The sequence below is a fragment of the Ovis canadensis genome, chromosome 11, assembly GCF_042477335.2.
Source record: "Ovis canadensis isolate MfBH-ARS-UI-01 breed Bighorn chromosome 11, ARS-UI_OviCan_v2, whole genome shotgun sequence".
In the NCBI taxonomy this organism is placed as follows: Eukaryota; Metazoa; Chordata; class Mammalia; order Artiodactyla; family Bovidae; genus Ovis; species Ovis canadensis.
The window spans coordinates 59951746-59970408 of NC_091255.1; the positions used below are offsets into that span (position 1 = coordinate 59951746).

An 18663-nucleotide genomic window follows, 5' to 3' on the forward strand; every position below is an offset into this window, starting at 1 on the left:
TCACTGCCAATGGCAGTACAGAAGTACATTTCTGTAAATGTGTATAATTCATTTAAACAATCTCCCTCTTGCTAGATTTTTAAATTATTAATACATTTTTGTTATTGTAAAAACACTATGATAAAAATACTAACAGGTACATCTCTGCACATTTACATGGTTTCGTGACCCCCTTCCTCCTAGGATAAACCTGAGAAGTAAAATTAGAGGGTCAGAGCACCCACACTTACATCACCAGATTGCCCTCCAGCTGAACAATCTTGCCCACCTGCCCACCTGCCAAGCCTCAGCTGGTTACGAGGCAGCAGGATATATTTGCTCTGGTACTCACAGGTTACCCAGGCTTGGGCACATAACTTCTCTGAACTTTAATTTCCTAATTCATAACACAAGACTCAACCATGAGGGATTTATTAAATATCAAATTAAAAGCTCCCAGGAAAATATTAGCCCATGTTACACAATTTGCCAACATGACAGTTAATAATAAAAATGTTCTTTTAATTTGAATTTCCTTGATTACAAGTGAGGATGAATATTTTTTCATAGGTTAATTGGCTATTTCTCTAGTAAACCAGCCAGGCATGTCCTTATTTTCCTACTTAAATGTTTGACTTTTTTCCTTTTCATATGAAAGGATTCTTTTTAAATGAAAAAGAGCAACCTTGGCCACATGTTTTTCTTTTTTCCTGTGGTATATCAAAGTATTAGGCTTTAATAGAGTCATTTATATTGACTTCTCTCATGGTGTTAACATGGGGATTACGTGTATAGAGTCCTGTGATGCAGAGCCCTTCTGCCCACCGTTGTTCCCAGCCATCAGGTATGGGGCACCTACTGTGTTCCCAGCCATCCAAAGCAGGTATGGGGTACCTACTGTGTACAGACACAGTGCTGGGGGTGACTGGGAACAGCAGGGGCCCTCCTGTCACAACAGGGGCCCAGAGACAGACATTCCTCATCCACACCACAGTAACTACTGTGATGGTGAACAGATGACCGGGGGTGGCCGCTCCCTACTCGGGGTCTGAAGGCTCTCCCTCCCAGTGGGTGAAGCGTGGGGTTCCTGGGCTTCAGGCAGAGGGGCTGGCGAAGCAGGGTGTCTGAGGGGAAGTGGGGTGTCTGAGGGAGGCAGGCGGGCAGGCTGACAGGGAGGCACCAGAGCTGGCTAGACCTGCAGACCAAGCTAAGGGCTTCAGCTTTCCTTCAGAAGAGCAGCAGAGGGGCCCATCCACTGTGCTCGCTGTGGGCAACAGGCTGGCAGCAGGCTGACTGGAAAGGTGGGACGGGTGGACTTGACTGCGGCCAAGACTGATAGGGAGAAAGAGATTCCAAGACAGCCGGCAGACATGACCCAGAGCCTGCTGGTGGAGGGGGAAGGTGGGTGAGGGAAAGGAGCTGCTGGAAGATAAGGTTTGGAATGAGGCAAGAGAAAAGACAAGACGGGTCAGGCCGGCCAGCCTGGAGTGGTCTGCCAAGGGGGAAGCTGGGTGGAGGAACTGGTGAGGGATGGGACAGGAGGCAGGAGAGGGGACAGGAGGTTTGAACCATGTACCTGCTGCGGGGGGCAGGCAGGATCAGCAGCAGGACTCAGGAAGCGGACCCTCTGGCTGCAGGGATGTGGCCAGTGGTGGAGGGACTGAACAGGGGTAAGGAAATGGTACCACCAGAGCAGTGGTTTGAGGGGCGCCCCTCTGAGGGGCAAACACAGGCAGGTGGGAAGAGGCTGAGGGTGCAGGAGGGTCAGCAGGTGGGGGACAGAGGAGGTAGTGAGAGAGGCTGGAGGGAGTGGAAAGAGGGGAGGGGGTCCCAGCAGCATGAGGCTCCTGAGGAGGGGTTCCTGATAGGGAGGCTGGGGAGCTTCCCCACATGGGTGTGTGGCCCGTGGCTGCAGGGGAGCCAAGAGCAGGCGTGTCCACCCGGCAGGCAGCCCAGGGGTCAGGGAGGTGGAGGTGGCTGGGTTCAGCCACTGAAATGTCGTCTCCCATTGGTTTGGAGCCTGTTTCCATATCACTCTTTTGAGATGGATGCTCAAGTGGTTCGTTTAGTGTTTGGAGAAGTTAAGATTCTCTGATAAAGAAGCTGGTGGAGAGGTTATGTGGGGGCTGCTCACAGGGGCCTATCTGAACAGGACCTGATCCCTCTGCATGTTTAACTCGTGGGTTATCATGTGCCATCACAGCAGAAAGGCAGGTGTGGAGGGCAAGGTTAGATGGTGGGAAGGTGCGAGATTTGGAGTCAAGCTGACCTGACTCTTTTACTTCCTGACAGTGTGGCTTAAACCACCACCTTTGGAAACTTCTGTTTCATCATTGAGAAGAATGGAGAAGATAACATGTAATTTCCAGAATTAAATGAGATGCAGCCTGTCTGGAGTGATGATTGTTACTGTTTCTGTGATGTTGCAGCGCGATGACTGCTACATTCAGTACAGGATGGCTCCACCTCTCAGAAGAGATTTGACTGACTGTTTATTTATTTGTCTATTACTTTGCTGGGCGGCTTATGGGACCTTAGTTCCCTGACCAGAGACTGAACATGGGCTCTGGCGGTGAAAGCACCGAGTGCCAACCCTTGGAGCGCCAGGGCATTCCCTATTTTGTTTTTTAAAGAAAATGGAACCACACCGGAGGCTCAAGTTTCTAGGGCAAGCAGAACCTTTCATTTATTAGGTTTGTGAAAGAAGGTGTGATTCATCAAAAATCAAAGACATCAAACACATCTAGCACTTGTAAAGATTCTGTTTTCTGATGCCCTTTGTTATTTTAAACACTATCAACTTGAATAAAGCTCTGGGTTTTCAAGTAAATAGCAGAGCAATTTGCAGTAGAGGAAATGGCAACGTGGGCCAAGAAACCTAACTCTGGGTAGTCTGTATTGCTTATTTCTCATGTGCACTAACCAGCAGTAAAAGGTCTCCATTACAACGTCTTATTCACAGATGGCAAAAGTAAAATGGAAATCGCCACCGTCACTACTGCAACTCCACCTCTTCTGACTCTGCTGTCCGCATTGATGAAACACACGTTAAAGCACCAATAGACAGCTCACTTGTCTCAGAGACTCAAAGACCGTCAGCAATGCAGGATTTTGTGTTGTGGGTATTGATGTTTTGCTGGAAAATAAACAGCATCAATAACGAGCCCTGGGGAAAATGTCAGGTACTGGCTTTTCTAAACGTTACCCCTTCCTTCCAATTCCTTCTGCTGATTTACATTTTAAGACAAAATTGAGGGCCAATATAAATTAAAATTACTTAAAAAAAAAAAAGAACTGGCTTTTGTTTGTATTTGCACTTAAAAAAAAATAATTCCTGTTTCAATGTGCTTCAGGCCCTGGGGGAATTACAGAGATAAATGTCAGTGAACTAAATGAGTTACTGGGATTTCTTTCTGTCTGTGGCAATCCAAACTAAAGATCAGTGGTGGTGACATCAACACCAAAACTAAAACAGAGCTGCTAGGGCAACTACTTTTCATGTACCTTGTACACAAAAGGCACACTCAGGCTTCTGGGCTGAGACCACTGGCTCGAGCCGGTTATGAAAATCCAGATTCTCAAGCTCTAGTTCTGGCCTGGTGCACCTGGGAATCTGATGATCTGAGATCCTGGAGCCACCAATGTAGGTAATATGTGTAGTAATAACAGTCCACTTACTATCCTGCTGCCATCCAATAATAATGCTGCACTTTCAGACCAAAAATTCTCCTTGTAGATGATGCCATGAAAGCCAACAGGGTTTCCTAATGAAATGCCCACACTGACTCTGTGGAAAGGTCCTGACATGGAATCTTGTAAAATTCCTCTCTGCCCTCTCTTTTCCACAACACTGATTCTTCCTACTCTAACTTGGGCTTGTTTGTACACGGGCCACCAAGGGAGGGCAGACAGTAATGTCGAGTCCAGGCAGGGCTGGCAGACCGTGAGACCACAGGGCCAGGCCTTGCGGTGCTGCAGGGCTTGAGAACCTTCCTTTCCATCCTTCTTGATTTATATTTTTAAAAGGTGAAAAAGGATGTCAGGGCTGGTCAGGAAACGTGTAGATTCATGCTTACATCTACACAAGGGGCTGCAAATCCGCTGCCCTAGGGGACAGTTCATTTTACTCCAATGGTCCTCAGTGAATGCCGCTGAATTTTCAGTTAGACAAAATGCTTGCTGGTGGTGGAAAAAGTAGCAGGGATTGGAAAAGCTGTGATGACTCCGTATTAAAATTCTCTCTCAAAATGTTGAAATAAGTACACACCTGTACAGGATGTGCTGACAGTATTTCAAATCATTAGAGAAATACCAAAATTACCTAATAAATTATGTTGGGATGACTAGATAATTATCTGGAGGAAAGGTGGATTAAAAAGAAATAAAATAAAATAAAATTCTCTTTCAGCAACATTTCTGAATTGCCAAGGTTCTGGGGATAAGTGATAGATGATGGGGCCTGGGTTCTGGCAAAATAACTGAATTAAAGAGAAAAGCGGATACCACGGGCTGCCCCAAATGAAGCAAGGGCTCCTTTGCACTGTGTTGGGGTTTTTTGTTAAGTAAAGGTTCCTGCACTGATCCAGGCGGGGCATAGCCTGACAGAACCCCCAGAATGATGAGGAAACTATGATTTAAGTTTGATGGAAAGATTGCACACAAGATGCCCCTTTTCTTTCAGTTATTCCCTCATTTTGGTATTAGCAAGTTGGGTCTTTTTTCCTCGGGGAATGTGGGTTGTAAATGGGACATTAAAGAAAAAGTCAACAGGGGGCCGTTTACAACAAGGTTGTTTGCCTGGCTGGTTGCAAAGTGCTGGGCAGCGTGTCCCTGCTTGGAAAGGTTTTATCCATCCCATTATTGAAATAATAGAAAGGTCAGTGGAGACTGGCCACAGTCTCCTCTTATGAAAATTTGGGGGACCCTAGTCGCTGGGGAACTCAGCACACCCAATCAGCCACTACCATCCCAAAGCCCTGCCCGTTGGCCTTCCACTTGATGAGAACTCGTGGGCTCCTGCCAAATGGACAGTGTTCTTTGTTGTGTTGTTATTGTTGCTTTTTTTGGTTCTGTTCTGAAAAATCTATTGATAGCTCACCCTGCAAACTCAGGACAGTCTTAAACTAATCTAGAAGCACACATGAGGAATACCAATAATTTCTGCATTCTTTTCATAATGTCAGAAAAGCAGCAGCCATAATACATTAAAAGTACCAAAATATCTCCAGGGAAGGATCCTGGCCAACAGCCTGCCCCAGCTGATTATCAAGCTGCGAGGACAGGCTGTGTGTTGGCGTTTCACAACTGTATACCTTGCTCTCACTGCTCGCTGTCTGGGTCCTGCACACAGTCCTGAGTCCGCTGAGATGTCAGTTCTGTCGCAGGCAGACCACTTTTCCAGGCCGCCATGCAATAGGCACAGAGCGGGAGAGCAGACCATGTGGGGAGGGGGACCGCCACACTCCACGTGGGCCAGAGATCAGCTCAGAACACACGCTTGGCCCAGTGAAGACAGACAGTGCTTTTGTGTGACGTGGTCAGTGGCCTGGTGAGAAAGTGGAGCCCTCCTGGCCGGGGGGTGGGGGGGGTGGGGGGGGGGGCAAGGCCTTGTCCTCGGGCAGGTGGACGATTAGGCGAAGCAACCTAAGCAGCTTTCTGGGGGAGGTGGTGATGGTCCTCCCAGCCAGCTCTCAGAATTTAAGACCCTGCTTCCTAACTGGGTGCGGATATAAATGCCCACCCCTTTCTGCTGCTGGCCCGGCCCCTCCCACAGTTCTTACCCAAGGTTCAACTGCCCCATCCCCACTGTACACAACTTTTTCCAGGACCTAAAGTGAATTATCTGGCCCTAGTGTCTATACTGGCAGTGGTTTTAAATCTCATTTGACACTATTTCAGAGTAAAACAGCCCTTCCTTACATCACAGTCTGGTCCCTACACCTGCCCCATAAATATACAGTAACTGAAACAAAAGTCCTGTGAAAACTCTTACCTGTGATGAACTTTGGTATTTTGCCATCTTGGTAACCCAAAACTTAGCTGGGTGAGACCCACGGAACTGACTTCCCAAACCATTCGTGGGGCACCAACTGCCCCAAGGATAGTGGTGACTGCACCTGACAGCCCATAGCACCCTTGGGCACAGCCCCCTGGAAACGACCAACCCATAGGTGCTGACGGCCTGTGTGTGTAATTGGCTCAGTCTCTCCCCTTTCCTCTGCGGCTGATTTGCATCTCACATCCTTCCAGAGAGAAGGGGTGCTGACACCACGAACAGTGCTGGAACACAGCGCCCTGACAGCAGCTCTGGGGGCAGACGAGAGAGCAGCTGACAACCCAGATCAGTGTTTAACTGAGGGAGGGGGCAGTGATTTCGCCAGGGGAGCCATGGAGGAGCAAGGACTCGTCAGCTGCAGAGCATGGGGGCTGTCACACACTCACACACTCAGCCCCGATAAACCAGTCCCCTCACTGGGAGGCTGCGGGCTCTGGCTCCCTCCCTGGGCCAATCTGGTCCACCTGCAGACACTCACCTGTAAGACAATAGGAAGCTGCTCAGGTGGGTTCCTGTTCTCCACACCCATCGTGAGCCACACCTGGAAGGCGGTCAGCTGCTCAGCAAAGAAGGGGCTGTGCTGTGGGACAAGCAAGATGGGTTAGTCAGGAACCCCCTTCTTCACCCAGCTCTGCCTATACATACCCCCCACCATCAACTCAGTCATGTGTCTTTGTGAGGCCCCAACTCCGCTCAGCTACCAGCTAGGCGAAAGCCCGCAGAGCCAGGCCATGGCAGAGGAAGCGGTAAGATGTGGTCAGGCTGGGATGTTTCGTACAGCAGAGTCAGAGGACTCGTGGACAGACTGGGTGTGGGTAAGAGAAGGGTTGTGGTAAGGTTAACACTGGGGCTCAGGCCTAAACAGACTTCCCTGGTGGCTCAGTTGGTAAAGAATTCCCCTGCAGTGCAGGAGACCTGAGTTCCCCTGGGTGGGGAAGCTCCCCTGGAGAAGGAAATGGCAAACCACTCCAGCATTCTTGCCTGGGAAATCCCATGGGCAGAGGAGCCTGGTGGGCTACAGTCTGTGGAGTAGCAAGAGTTAGAGGCAACTTAGTGACTAAACCACCACCACTACGGGTCTAAACAACAGGAAATGGGGTCCCACGACCTGAGGTGACTTGGTGACTGCACCACCACCACCATAGGTCTAACCACCAGGAATGGGGTCCTGTGACCTGAAGTGAGAAGACCGAAAGAAGCATGTTTCAGAGAAGCATGTGGGGAACTCAACCTGGATGCATTGTGTTTAAGGCGCCTTCTTGACACCCAAGTGAGATATCAGGGGGGTGGGGTGGGAGGGGGAGAATGGCCTACATGAGCCTGCAGTTCAGGAGATGGGTCTGGGTTGGAGAGACAGATCTTGTTTATAAAGTGAGAAAGAGTGGGGACTCCGGGCTGAGCCCTGGAGCACCCCAAGAGCAAGAGGCCAAGGAGGCGGAGACACTAGGGCAAGGCCAGTAGTGGGAGCAGGAGTAGGCAGCAGCCAGGATACCAGGGAAGAGTGACTTAGCGGAAGACTGTGGTTGGCACCATCATGTCATGATGCGGAGGGTCAGGCAGGACCAAGGTCCAGGGCTGACCATGACATGAGGGCCCTGGAGACTGACTACTAAGAATGTCATGGGGGGCCGTGGTAGTGGGCAGAAGCACAACTGGACTAGGTTCAAACAGAAGGGAAGATGATTTAGAGACTCAAGAATAGTTTTTTGCAGGACTCTGGCTGCAAAGGGGAAGGGATCGGATAGGATCATGTGACCAGGCATTTCTTTCTAAAGGTGGGAGAAAAGGGCATATTTGTAAGAGGGGGAATTGCTGATGGAGGAGGTGCTGGGCGAGAGCCCTGGCAGGTAGGTACCAGGGAGCAGGAGCCCTCCGGGAGCTGGAAACGGCACACAGATAGGAGGGGATGCAGGGATGAAGCGGGTGTGGAGAGGCTCAGAGGCTCCCTCTGTTGCTCCTGTCTCTCAGCGAGGTGGGAAAGGGAGCAGGTGCCATGGATGGAGGGCAGAGCAGGGACAGGAAGGAATGAAGGAGACACATCTGGGCAGCTGCCAGGCAGTGTTTAAGGCCCCTGGAGGGCAGTGATGAAAGCCGGTTACAGTGGGCTTCCCCAGCCTGGCAGCAGGGGTGCAGAGGGTAGCTTGTCCTCTCGAAAGCCCTGCAGAGGAGATGACTTTGGTGGTGATGACAGGGACCAGGGAAATCTCAGATTAGAGGTTCAGGTAGGAGGGGGCCTAGGCCCTTGGAAGGTGTCTGAGAACCAAGAGGCCAAGTGGTAGGATTGCTGGGTTTTCTGTATTACATGGTCATCCCCACTTAATACGCAGCTCTGTCATCTGTGAGCCCCAAACAGAATTTCAAATCTCTGCCTCTCACCCACTCCTCTCTGCCCACACTGTTCCCCAGGGGGAGAGGAAGGGTGGATGGGAAGGCAGGGATGTGGGCTCTGACCCCAGGTTCTGGCACATGTGGACACGTGCTTGTAGAGGACTTGAAGTGATGAGGTGGGCTCAGTGAGGCTGGGAGCCAGACTGGGGCGCTCCTGCCATCCCCTCTACAGAGGGGCCTGGGGCTCAGAGCCGTGGTGCCCCTCGTAAAGAAGTCAGTGTCGTGTGAGAATTGGGCAGAGAAATTTCACACTCAGGAATCCATGTTCTTACAAAGTCAGGGTACATGAAGTTACTAAAATTTGGAGGGCAACCTAGGGATTGGAATGGAGCCCCCAAAATGATATTCCCGTTAAGTGTGAGTTATTCACAGATTGGTTTAAAAACAATAGTCCTGTTAAGTGGCCCCTCCCCAGTGTACTGAGTGAGGGGGACCTTCAGTCTGGGAAGGAGAGTTGGGAAACTCAGGTAATTCCACCTCTCCCTCATTCCTGCACTTTGGTTTTACCTTGTGGATATAAACATGCGGTTCAGGGCTGTAGAAGCCGCTCTGTCCCCAAAGACAGACAGACACTCCTGATCTTTTCACCTAAAGCTGACAAAGAGGGAAGAGCCCTTCTCATCGAAGTGTGCTGTGAGGTTTGTCGTGCTTTTTAAAGCTGCGGAGATGGTGACAAACCAGCTCAGTCCCTAGCATAAGCGTGGCTCAGCATTTTAAGTAACACTTCACAGAACAGCTCGAGAGCTGCCCTGTGAGTGAAATGATTCACAGAGCTGATGTTTTGGGCCAAATCTTCAAGACTACCTCCCGGTGTGTCAGAGCTACCATGTAGATTCTTGAGGGGAAGATGCAGAGCCCGGGATGAGTGTTCTGGAGCAGAGCTCGCAGCTCGTGGGCAGAGGCTCTGAGTCATGTGACCATGTGGCCTGGGCCTCAGGGGGATGATTCTGACACAGGTGGCCAGCCCACGTGTTTAGATGGGCTGGAAGGGTTCTGAAAACAGGTGCCAGACGTGATGGACTGAGAGCAGAAAGGCCATCTCTGGGCACAAGGAGCCACACCTGATCCCGGGGGCTAGTCCACCGTCTTGCACTGTCACCTTGGGGAGGGAAGATAATTACTTCATATCAACACACTCCTGCTCTTCTCACCTGCCGACCCTGGTCCAAACACACTGATGTTGGCTGTCTCATAAGTAAGATTTCTTAAATGGGTACAAGCACTAACCATAAAAGAAAAACATTGGTAAGCTGGGTATGGTAAAACAAGAACCTTCTGTTCACCAAGTAAAAACAGCAAACAAGTGAAAATGAAGTCTAGAGAATGAAAAAAGGTAAACACAACGCGTGTCGGGCCTCCCTGGGGCTCAGCTGGCAAAGGATCTGCCTGCAATGCAGGAGACAAAAGAGATGTGGATTCGACCCACGGGTCAGGAACATCCCGTGGGGAAGGAAATGGCAGCCCATCCCAGTGATCTTGCCTGGAGAATCCCATGGACAGGGGAGCCTGGCAGGCTGCAATCAATGGAGTTGCAAGAGTTGGACCTGACTTAGCAACTAAACCACCACCAGCATTCGCAATGTGTGACAAAGGATTTGTATTCAGCATATAAACAGAACCACTACAAATTGGTAAGAAACATAATGGAAAAGAAAAATGATCAAAAGTCTTGAACAGGCAACTTATAAAAGAGGATATTCAAATAGCCAACAAAAATATGAAACAGGGCTCAATACTATTAACCATCAGGGAAATGCAAGATAATCTCAATGAAACACCATTACATATAGAACCAGAAAAGCCAAAAGGGGAAAAAAAAGGTGGAAAACATCACGTATTGACGAGAACATGAAACAACTCAAGCTCTCATATATTGTGGGAGGGACTGAAAATTGACTCACAACCACTTTGGAAAACTATCCAGCAGTTTTCCTACCGAAACTATGCACACGTGGTAACCAGAAATCTCATTCTTCAAGTGCACACCTGACACTACTGCACCCAAGCACAAGGGGTTAATGGCACCTGGCCACACCCGCCCACCCACTTGAGGACCAAAACTTAAGGGGACACCAAAAAACACAGTAATTGAGGTTAAAAAGAAATTTAATGCAGTATTTAAGAAAATAAAAATAAAGGTAAAAATCCATTATGAAAAAAATATCAAAATTTCATAAAAGACAGGCCCAACATGACTGATTTCTCTTTCTGCCTCAGGCACCAATGTCTCAGCTGGGCAGTGGTCAGGACAATTCGTGAGGTCCACAGGATGGACCATGACCTTTGGGGTTTCTAGGCTGTAACAGGAATGAGTTACAAGTGCACAGATTGAACAGTGTTGAGTGAAAGCAGCCAGACACAAGGATTCTATTTACCAAAATATAAACCGCACAGGGCAGCACATGCTCCGGGGAACGCAGTGGCCAGAGCGGGGCCTCAGGGGGCTGTTGCTGTTATGACTGGGGTGCTGGTTATGTGACTGCACTCAACTTTTAAATTCATCAAGCTGCACAATACGATGCCTGTAGTCTTCTCTGTGTATGTTATGCTTTTAAAAGAATGGAAACTAAATAAAACAGCTAGCATGTGGCTCCATCAGGAATCCCTCCCCATCACAGTTTGGTGACATTGCTCCTAGAGGCAGAATCCTGAATCCAGTATATGGGAAATGAGGCTGAAGACCCTTGAAAGGAGGCCTGGCACTGGAAGGAGGGGTGAGGACATAGAACAGTGGGATTTTATTATCCGAGAGTGTACAGCTCCCACCCCCTGACGGTAAAAGGAAAATCAGGCACAGGGCACAAAAAAGCACAAGTTGAATGAGGTTCCCAAACACGTGTGCCTGTGTTAACAGGCCCTGTCCCTGTGTAGGTGGAGCTCGTGAGGGGCAGGAGTCCAGGACTGTTCCCTATGGGGACTTGTCACTGCCTCAGGGATTAGGGTCTCCCAGCAACATCAAATACATGGGTGGGAAACACGTGAATATCCTGCCAGCGCCCACTTCTGGGTTCAAGGTTCAAGGCCAGTTTTGGCTTCCTCCAAGTGCATTAAAGGAAAGGTGGGTGGAGGTGGGGGAGCTGCTGGAGTGGGCACTGCAAACGCTGGTGGAGAACCCAGCGGGGGGCAGACGGGATCTTGCTGCAGAATTCTTCCAACTTTGCTGTAGGTTTGAAAACGTTCATAATAAAATGGGAAAGATTCCAGCAATAAAGGAGGGGATGAAAGATAAGACAAAATTGAGAGGGAGGACCTCGTAGTCCAGGTACCCCAGTCTTGGAGGCATTGAAATCATCTGAGGGGTTAACACACACATATAAAACACCCCCTAAAGATATGCACACACGTACACATACCCGACAGAGAACAGATACATGCAGGCACACAAATATACATGCGCACACACACACACACACACACACACCCCAAAGGTCAGGAACCCTCATGTCCAGCAGGTATCATGTGCCAGGCTCTGCCCTCCAGTCCTCACATGCTCCTTGATTTGGATACAACTATAATTCCCGTTTAAAAATAAGGAAACTGAGCTGACCACAGCAGTCTCTTCAACAGGACCAGAGAAGATGGTGTGGAGAGAAAAAGCCAATGACTCCGACCTGCAAGCCCCACCCTCCATCCCCTTCAGGGGACGGCTTGGAGCCACCTGCTTCCTCCCACTCCCCCCAGCCCATTTACCCCTAGTCCCGAATGCCTGCCTGGACCCTCGGGGGGTGAGGGTTGGAGGGGTCTAACTGTGTTCTAACTTGAGGGGTGGTTCTTCTCTTTTTCACGGGTTTCTTAAGAGAAGGGACTGGGTCTTGCCCACATGCACCCAGACGTGGTATCTGATGCACACCAAACACTCAGCAAATGAGCAAATCTTGAATAAAAACGGGGGCTGTATGGGGAAAGGAGGCAAGAGGAGACTCTTGGTGAGCTGCTGCCAAGTCTCCTGGGGAGATGGGAGAGTCAGTTTGCCTCAGGGGCCACGAGTGACACCAGATGAACTCAGGGACGACCAGACCACTAGCTGAAAAAGACCACTACCTGGTGACCAGACACCTCAGGGCCGAGAGTGGCGAGCATCGTTCACGGTGAAAAGGCTGAGAACTTGCTATCAGGGAGCGCACACTAAGAAAAGCAGACCCAAGACAACACCGCTGTAGAGAAGACATCTTTAAGAGCTGACCATTTCATAATCTAACTTTAAATAACCCCTGGTTGGTACAATCTTTTCCCAGGTGGGTGCGGGCTGTCTCTGACACCCAAACAGGGGTTTTGCAGGCCAGAGAAACAGCTGCAGGGATCAAGCAGGATGCCCTGGGTGGGGGGTGGAAATGGGACTCACCCGAAATGCTGTGCCTTCTTCGATGATGGTCGGCAGCTGGGAGAGACAGATGTCCACGGCCAGGTCCCAGGCTTGCCTGGGGAGAGAGCAGACAGGGACCCACGAAGCATTACTGACGGGCTCACCCACAGGGGCCCTGAGAGCAGAGGAGCCCGTGAGCGGCTGAGTCAGGGTGGAGCTGCCAGTGGGGGGCACAGGAGGCAGCACTAAAGCCATTTTGTTGATGACAGCTTTTCTCTTCAAATTAAAAGGAGAAAGAGCTCAGGAAAAACAAAGGGACTTGTCTACGTTCTAACTAACACAGCTTCCACCCCAACTTGAACCCACCTAGTGTGGCAGCCTGCCCACACTGATGGCAGCTGGGGCTCTGGGTGGCCGGACCGGGGCAGCATCACACACAAACTGGTCATGAAAGGCTGTGGCCAGGCTGAGGCGCTTCACCAGAGACAGGTCAGGTGGGGCTGGGAGAAAGGGTCTCCCTTGGCCCACCCACAGCTAGAACTGCCCCCTGTCCTTGCGGCCACTGCACCCCTCTGTGGCTGGTGGGAACCTGTGTCCAATGCAAACCACTGGGGATGAGACGGGTGGTGCCCTGTATGCGGGGAGGTGGCAGCCTCTTCGATGGCTGGGCCTGGTCACCTTCTCCAACTTCTGTGGTGCTGGACCTGGCTCCTCCCACTACAAGATGTGCAAGACAAGGCCACGTTGACTGGGTCATGGCGTCACCTCCCAAAGGTCAGTTTCACTGCCTGTGAGGTGGGCTAATGATTGTATCTCCTGCACAGAGTCCTGTGAAGACCTCAGCAGGTGGATGACATCGAGGGACATATACAGAGGCCTGCTGTTTCCTGGCAACATCCAACACTGATTCTAAAGTGGACACAAACAAGCCTCTTCCTTTCTCTGTGGTCTCAATCTGAGTGTGGATTCCCAAGGATATAAAGATTCTCTGACTCAGACCTCCCTTTCTTTTAGAAATGTGCTCCTCTTGGAAGTGATGGTCTGAACAACGGGTTTTGTTTCTGGTATGGCAATCTCCTCCTACTACAATGCCCTGACACATATAAGGATTCCACGTTAGGTTTATTTAGACTAATAACTGCCTGTTTGTGTGCAAGAGGGTCTTCTCATGGGTCTTCATAAACGGTCAAAACAGGAACAAAAAAGGAAAACATCCAGAAAAACAAAATGGAAGATGAACAGAAAGATGAGAAAACTCTTTTTCGAGTATATGGAATATCTTTCTTTTGCCCAGACTGGCCCCTTCTGCACAAGCCTGCCCTTCCCCCTCCAATCTAATTAAGAGGCAATCAGGAGATAATCAAAAGTGCCTCAAAGTACGGGCAATAAATAGCTCCCATATGCTCAATAAGTGCCCAGACTGCAGGCGAGATGGTTATTCTGTGGCGTTGAGGGAGCCGCTTACTCTTTGTTAAGACAGAAGAAAAGTCAATTATTGTAATTAAGCTCTATGAAGATTCATTGAATTTAATCAAATTAAAAGTTTCAACTTCAGGAGTTAGAAGAAGAAAAGTGAGCACCAGATGGGGGAGGTGTTGTGGGAAGGGGGGTCTGGGGCAATTGGTGGTCTTGATACAGCCACTTCACTCTAGGGGGGCACCAGGAAACTGCGCCTTCTGTACAGCAGGCTTCCATGCCTTCTTTCAGAACCATCTCCTCAAACTCAGGAGGCAAGAAGAATTATAAACTGTTAATAATATCCCTGCTGGGGTGTCCTAGACAAAGTATCAGAAACTAGGCTGCCCTGGCGAGACCGACTGCCCTCAGACCTCTCCAAGGAGCGAAACAAAACCTGCCGAAGCTGCAGCAGGCCCTGGGCAAGAATCGTCTGAGGAGTGTGGGCTGTCTGGCCTGCCACCTCCTAAGGGCTGGCCCCCGCCTGGGTCCAGCCACTGAGGAGGGTCGAGTCTTTTGCCAGCTGCACGTTTCTGTGCCAGCAAAGCAGCTCAGAGGAGACTCCTGTCCTGAAAGGAAGGAGGTGTCTTGCCTGCTTCACTGGGAGCGAGGAAGGGCCATGTCTGCAGGGGCACAGTTGCCTAAGTGACAGGGGATGGGGACAAGGGACTCCGTTCAAGGCACTGAGGAGGACAGAGGAGGAGGGAGGATGTGGGGGAGCACTGAAGACCTGCTGGACACCAAGAGGCCAAACAGACTACCAGCACACAGTGAGGCTGCAGTGAGCTCCGGGCAGGGGCAGGAGAGAGCAGCAGGCTGGTGCTGGGCAAGCCGGTCTCTCTTTGGGGCCTGTGGTTGTTGACTGCACAAAAGCAAAGGGTCAGGCTGAGGACCTCAGAGTTCCCATCAAGCCTTTGATCACACGGCGGCCTTTTCAACAGCACGAAGGTACCCTCTGCTGAGCATCTATTCAGTTGGTTAAAACTGGCTACATTTTCTAGGGTAAAATCAAAACGAACTTGGGAGTCTTAATTTGGGATTCTCACTAAGGGAAAGTGGGAAAGCGAGTCCTTAAAACCCTGAGCCGTGGTGGGGGGCTGCTGGCACCAGGCGAGCACGGAACTTGGGAGGTGTCTGTGTTCGCACTTCCCACAGCCCCTGGGACCAGCCGCACCAGCTGCACCCCCTCCCCGGAGGGAGGACCCTGGGCTCCCCGCCCCCGAGGCTCAGAGCAGTGGGGCCCTGAGCCGTGGGCTGCCGATGAATCACGGCCTAGAGAACGTGCCATCCAGGCAAGAGCTCGGGTTTTCAGGAAACGGGCCTAAGATGGCAGGCACCCAAGGAGTGGGCCGTGAGGAGAGCCTTCCAAGAGCACCCGGCTCCATCTGCACTGATCAGTCAGTCAGCCAGGCTCCCTCGATGGGATGGAATGCACAGGTTATTACTGCGGAGGAACGCAAGGTTTCAGGACCTACTGAAATTGAAAGTGAAGGCGAACGGCTCCCCGATGGCTTCACATCAAAAATTAAACAGGAGCCGGGCGCTGAGCATTTCATCATCGGCACCCCCCGCCTGAAGCAAAGTGTGAATGCGTATGACTTCATGTTTTAACCTCAATTTTTGTTAGGCTTTGTTCCCTGCCTCCCCCTGCTGAAAATTCAGCCTCTTCATCACCACCCAAGGAACACAGTAACTAGATGGTAAATTATTTATTAGGAATGCTCTTTCCAACTACCTCGGCTGTGCACTCCCTAGGGACGAACAGACTTTGGTCAATTTACCAGGTGGGAGAAAGAGCTGTGGGCATTGCTGTCGAGGGTTTCATCACCTGAATGAGCTCTGCTAAAAGCCCACGGCAATGCTTCACCAGCCAGGAGCCTAGACCTCAGGGGCGGCTGGTGAACCTGAGTGCAGAATATGACCTTTCTGGTTTCCAAGCCTCACACGCTCCTGCCTTTGCATCACAGCTCCCCCACCTCCCCTAAGGACAGGACTGTGAGCTGGATGCCTGCTACCCATGACGGAGATCACACCCCCAGCCTCCGTAGACCAGGTGCCATACACAGCCGCTGGGGTGAGTGAGCCACTTGGCTATACAGGAAAGAGGAACAAACTCCCATTTGTAAAGCCACTGGATCTGGTATTACCACCTAACCAGTATTCTTGTAAAGCCACTGGATCTGGCGTTACCAACTAACCGGTATTCTAACCAGTACCTCTGTCCATCTCCAGGTGAGGAGGGAAAACACCTGGGTCTATCCAGCCTAAGCAAGTCAGGGTCCCTTGACGTGGCTGCATGCCGTATGCAGCTGCTTGACCTGGAGTTTATATGAAGTATCTGTGGTCTCTGACTTGGCATGAGACAGTTTTGAATGATTTCATAAATAAATAAAGGTTATCACCCACACTGAGTGGTTTTCTCCTCCCTAGATCTACAGTTCAGTAGCATGGTCCAACTGGAGGGCTTGTGAAATTCCTAGCCCAAGCGCCATGACCCTCCAGGAGGAGCCGCTGTCCCTCTGATCAGTGGGGAGGCTCATCCTCTGGAGACCCAGGCTGTGGCGCTGCTCCTAAAGAGAAGCCCCATGCTGAGAGGGTGCCCACTGCTCTGGGTGGTCCCCATGTCTCAGGGACCTGCCATCTGTCTTCTGATCGACATTTCTCTTTCACTGCATGATGGTGCTCCTATGAGCATGTTACTTCTTCAATCTAAAGCCTGATTTTATATTCGATTCCAGATCAAAGTAGGTTAATGGTATAGTTTTCAACATTTTTAATGGGCTTGACTAACATTTATTTGGCTACAGGCTCAAGCTGGCACTGTTAGGAAGAACCCCATCGGGGGAGGATGTGTTATATGCCTGCGATTCTCCTCCCATGAAATCTCATCTCCTCTGATTTCTGTATGAAAAGCCCTAATTTAGACTTACCTATTTGGCATTTCTCAGAATATAAAGATTGGAAGCCATGATATTAGATTTCAGAAAAAGATCCTCACTTGGAGAACCTTTGGCTGTGGACACGCAGAGCAGGACAGGCCACGCCAAGACCTAGGTGAGCAGAGAGCACCCTGGCCCCACTCCACATTTAAGCCCTGCACATGGTTATCATGCGTTTCAGGGTCCCTGGGCCACCAAGAAGCTGTACTCCCAATTTCAAACTCAGGGTGCCCCGGCCTGACCTAGAGCTCCTAATGGACAGCCCACTGGCTGCATCTGGTACCCAAGCATTTAGTTTGGCCCTCAGAATGTTTTTTCAAAATGCTATATTAGCTGCCAACATTTTAAAATAGGAATAATAGATGAGAATACAGGTTTTTGGCTGCTCTTTAAAAGCTACAGTACTGTAAAGTGAAATACAGTAAAAATAAAAATTAAAAAAAAAAGAAAGAAAAATCATCACCAAAAAATAAAAAAAATAAAAAATAAAATAAATAAAAGCTGCAGTTGGGGCTCCGTGATGCACATGACGCAGCTCCGTGATGCACATGACGCAGCCCAGCTCTCGCCACACACCGCGCTCCTTGACAACTCCCCCGCCTTTCGTTTTGAGGTCTGAAGGCCACCCTCTCTGTGCTTCCCCCCTTTGAAGCCCCCAGAAGACGTGAAGTGTCTGTCATGGGAGCGAATGAGGGACAGAGAGATTTCCTACTGCCTGAGGCCCTTCTTTCCACCCCAGTGGGGAACATACTCTGGGTATCAGCCTGCTCTGTACCCTGTATGTTCCTGAAAAGCCCCCTCTTCATGCCCACACCCCGATGGGGCCCTTCCCGTAAGTGGTGGTGGACACGACACTAGGACAAACACAGTCCAACCCTGAGTCTGTGTCTGTGGTGACACGAGGGCCATGTGTAAGGGCTTGATGCCCACCTGGGAACACACAATGTGTCCAGGCTGGGTCACCAGTACTTGATATTCAATAAATGCTCAGGCATTACTTTATACCTTTCCTAGAATGGCTTTTTAATGATCTTTACAATGATCTTGACAAGGTCTCCCAGTGCCCTGTACATAGTGAGTGTGCAACTACATGCTAAATTAAATTATTGCTGCAATTGGTGTTACAGTAGCAATCCCATGTACAGTAACAAACACAGGATAGAGTCAAACGCATCTGAGCGATTTCCAATTTAGGGTTTTAATGAGCTCTTTCCACAACATTTAAAAAATATCAAATATCAAATGAGATCAAGTGCAGGTACTAACCCTCAGGGAGTTCTACTAGTTAATTTTTTTTTCATGCAAAGAAGCACCCAATGATTCTTCTGTCTCCAGTTTTTTGTTTTTGACAAGGAATACCTCAACCTTAATGACTTAATTAAAAATAAAATAGTTTTAGTGTTTCAAAGGCTTAAAACATTTACATGTAGATTTTTAATTACAGGAGTAATATCTATCAACTTTTAAAAGAGAGCATTTTCACTCCAATCCTCTGGTCCTGGTATTAACACCATTAGCATCTTGTTATAATTCTACCTAGCCCT

At 49.8% G+C, this 18663-nt stretch overlaps 1 protein-coding gene across 4 annotated transcripts in view; it reads right to left on the minus strand.

Annotated features, from left to right (window-relative positions):
* RPTOR (regulatory associated protein of MTOR complex 1) overlaps positions 1–18663 on the minus strand; it is a 324493-nt gene that overhangs the window by 80876 nt on the left and 224954 nt on the right. For all 4 annotated transcript variants that reach the window (XM_069541947.1, XM_069541946.1, XM_069541945.1 and 1 more), the window contains exons 10-11: positions 12765–12840; positions 6513–6614 (exon numbers count right to left, since the gene is read on the minus strand). In XM_069541947.1, coding sequence (XP_069398048.1) covers positions 6513–6614; positions 12765–12840 — 178 coding nt within the window. The remainder of the gene's footprint in view (positions 1–6512; positions 6615–12764; positions 12841–18663) is intronic.